This window comes from Puntigrus tetrazona, chromosome 18 (assembly GCF_018831695.1).
Source record: "Puntigrus tetrazona isolate hp1 chromosome 18, ASM1883169v1, whole genome shotgun sequence".
Lineage (NCBI taxonomy): Eukaryota > Metazoa > Chordata > Actinopteri > Cypriniformes > Cyprinidae > Puntigrus > Puntigrus tetrazona.
This window is the reverse complement of record NC_056716.1, coordinates 13808425-13812288: the sequence shown is the minus strand read 5'-3', so window position 1 is coordinate 13812288 and position 3864 is coordinate 13808425. Positions and strand designations below refer to the sequence as shown.

The following is a 3864-nucleotide window of genomic DNA, read 5'->3' as shown; positions in this document are numbered from 1 at the left end:
AGAAAACAAAAATAATTACTTTTTTATCTGGTGAACGCACATGGCTACGAAGCACCTTGTCTGTAAAAGCTATAAAGTAACTGTTTGGCGGTCGGTGGGAGAGTCTCAAGCCTCCCGAGTTTCGAACACAAGATACCTTCGATGGGAGTTTGAGGCCAGAGATGTAGTAAATAGTTGATTGAATTCTACCCAAACTAAAATGTGACCAGATGTTCATTTTTAAATAAAGCTTTCTTCGTGCATCTGTCTGAATTTTTTCTTCTTGTGCGTTTGCCTTCCACCAGGTGACCTACCTTGGCAAGGTGACCATTTCTGGCACTCACTTCCTGTCCGGCTGCACCGAGTCGGCTGTGGTGGGATTATGGGACACCAAGCGGACGTCTCTGGCCCACGACGACTCCATCACCTCTAGCAACGCCGTACTGGAAATCCGGCCGTTCCAGGTACGACTGCATCACCTGGACGGCCGGGGCGAGGCCACGGTCGCCATGGACACCTTCCAGGTGGCTCGCATCGCGTACTGCACGGCGGACCACGACATCAGCCCCAACGTCTTCGCCTGGATCTACCGGCAGATCAACGACGATCTGACCTTCCAGATGGACTGCCACGCCGTGGAGTGCGAGAGCAAACTGGAGGCCAAAAAACTGGCGCACTCCATGATGGAAGCCTTTAAGAAAACCTTCCACAGCATGCGCAGCGACGGACGCATCCACAAGAGCGGCTCGTCCGACGAGTTCCCCGACGAGGCCAGCACCCCCGACGACGGCTGAGGGGGCCCCCGAGAACGGCTCTCGCGCTCTTCTTCGTGTCTTTGTGCCATAATAGAATATTCCGAAAAAATAACCACAACGAAAAGAGAACGCCAATGGAAATTCAAACCACAAACCAAGAAACTAGCCTGCCAGACAGTTCGTGCCCGTTTTTGCTAAAGCGTCCGCGTACTTCACCACAGTCACACTCCCACTTGAAAGCTGCTGGTTTTGACGCGCCGCGCGTGAATTGCGTTACTTACATTTTTTTTTGCCGATCAAAACCTTTGGATCTAGGAGTTCCTGATGTGCGTGCGGAAATCTTTTATGTCGTTTTTTTAGATAAGGCTGAGGCGCGCCTCCTCTGCTAAGTAGAATTTCAGAGAGATATAATTTTGATATTTATGGCGGGCAGCCAGCCTAGGGCATTTCTTTACCTTTATCGGGCCGTAGAAGCGTAATTATAGGGACCGTGCATCGATTTGTTTGTTTTTTAAGATACCAAAAGCCAGTGTGCGCGTGTGTGATCTAGGGTTTGTTTGTCTGCAGCTCATGAGCCTTTGATTATCTGTGGAACAGGTTCTCTACTACAAGCTGAGTGTGCCTGTCTGTCCGGCGTAGTTTAATGTGTGCGTGAGGCGTTTTCCACCAGAAAACACGTCCCAAACCTGTATGAGTTTATTTTTTCTGTTGAGCAAAATAGAGGTTATTTTTAAGAGTGTTGGTAACAGTTGCGGTAACCATTGTCTTCCATAGAATTTTTTTTTTTTGAGTCAATTGCTACCGGGTTACCAACATTTCCCGAACGTTCTTCTTTTCTGCTGAGTTTTTATTTTTGGGTGAACTATCTCTTGCAGGGCTCATAGGTACGGTCACGTTTACTCTTGTTCGGGAAAGGCTTCACGAGAAGGAAGCGGTTCAATGTGCAGATTTGGCCTTGGTTTGAAAGCGACTCAAGTGTAAGCTGTGCTTAATGCGTTGCTACGCTATTTACAGCAGACTTTTTTTACGCTAATTATCAATAAATTCTTGATAACGTGACCGCACCTATAGTTCACGGTCCTAAACGGAAACGTGTGATGGGTGCTTTCGAAACAATGCTTCACGAAGCTTTCAAACGTTTTTTTTTTTGTTTTTTTGTGAAGAACGAGAATCTTCATTTGTAATTATTTGTAGATCACATTTAATAGATGACGCTTTCGTGAACATATTCGCGGTGGGTTTGTAAAAAGGTTTTGACGCCTTTGTGACCAGCAGGTGCCGCCATTTTGTTTTTTTGTTTTTGGAGCAACTTTTAATTCTAAGCTTCAGAAAGCGTCGTTTCTCCCATCGCTTGGTCCTGCGTTCACATACAGGGTGTCACGGCTCGTTTCTGGTGGATTTAGAGAGAACTGTGTTAATGTTTTGTGCAGGGAGAGGGAGGACCCCAAAAGCATAGCTGCCCCATAGAGTGCCTGTCTCTCCCCCCCTCCCCTCCATGCTGAATGTATGAAGTCTCTTGTGCTGCAAGCGCTATACATGTACTGGTACTGAAAGCCTTGTTTGATTATTATTTTAGCCTTTTTTTTTAAATATACATTTGTATTTGCAGGTAATTTGGAAGCTGTATAGTGGTTTAGAGTCACTTTTTTTGTACAAGATGTCCAGCACGTGCGTGTAATATAATGCATGCGTGATTTTACACGTGGCTCCACTCACCTGTGAAAACCCTGTTGCGGGACGATGGACCGTGGAGCATCGAGCAGATGGATGAACGGATTCGGATTCGGATTCTAATTGGGATCGGGATTCTGTTAGAGCGCATCTGGCAGTGACATTTATAATTCTAAAGAAATATATATAAAAGATATATATACGGTGTATTTGAAAAACTCATTTGATAAGCTTGTGTAAATACAAATGTATCAATTTTTTTTCCTTTTTAAATACTGCATTAAATGTTCGGTATTTTGAATAAAGTGACAAGCACCATTTAAAGAAATCAGTATTATGGCCAACTGTGAATTTGGATCGGGAGGACAGCCTTCATTGTGAGTGATGAGATGTCAGGGGAGAATGAGGATGAGTGTCTCGTTGTTGTTGTTGTTATTGTTGTTGTTGCTGTTTTTTAATTTGTAAAATTGTAGATGAGCGTTCTCACTACACGTCTTAATGGCTCAGACTCGCTTTAATGTGTTGAAATGTTACCATATGTGTTTTTTATGCTGTATTTGCAAAGATAAAAAAAGATACAGTCATATATAAACTATTTACCAAGCTAAGTGGTGGTTCTTTTCTGTTATTTGCATATATTAATATGCAGTATGTGCATATTGCATATGTGCATTCAATATTTCATGTCATATTTTATTTGCATATTTAATTTAAATAAATCTTAAATATTCATATATGTAATCTAAGGTAACAGACGTGCCTCTAGTTGCACTTCCATTCTCAGTCAGTAGGTGGCGTCAGAGTTTTAAAAAAACTTTTTTTTTTTGTTTTTTTTTACTATTTTTCTCTTCATCTTGAACGTCTAGAGGGCACTGCAGCGTTGAAGAGTGTACATAAAATATGATATGATATACATATATATGATATACACCTTCACATATACATGCTCATTCGTTTATTTTCACATGCTTGCTTTTATTTCTACTGACAGGACTTGTGAAGGTGCTGCATGTGTCAAATAAAAATCGATCGTTCAAAATGAAAAGCAAAACCATTACTGCTAGATAATTATAGAATCAAGCTGGAGGCAAATAAAAACTTGCCCTTGACGAGATCCTGACGCGCAGGGTAATTGGACATAAGGAGACTTGAATGCCCGATTCATTTAAAGTGCAGCTTAATGAAAGATGCTTCAAAAAGTGCCGAGGAGACCGGCGTGAAAAATACATAATCCCGCCTTCCCTCGCTTTGATATAATAATATTTATTAGTTGAAGAGGCCCCGCGTGCGCTCGAGGCTTTATGTAAGCGGTTCTCGTGAGTCAAAGTGAAGAGTGTGAATACAGTTTCGTGTCAGGTTCAGTCATGTGTGAGATCCGTGAACATATGGGCTCGAATCAAAGGGTTTATGTAAGCCTCTTCAGACGCGCCAACCTAGATAGATGGATCCCTTTCCAATC

The 3864-nt window shown here is 42.7% G+C and overlaps 1 protein-coding gene across 1 annotated transcript in view; it reads left to right on the top strand.

The window, feature by feature from the left end:
- pid1 (phosphotyrosine interaction domain containing 1) overlaps positions 1-3013 on the top strand; it is a 22290-nt gene extending 19277 nt beyond the window's left edge. The window contains 1 exon segment of the mRNA XM_043264862.1: positions 285-3013. Coding sequence (XP_043120797.1) covers positions 285-773 — 489 coding nt within the window. The 3' untranslated portion in view covers positions 774-3013.
- The last annotated feature ends 851 nt before the right edge of the window (positions 3014-3864 follow it).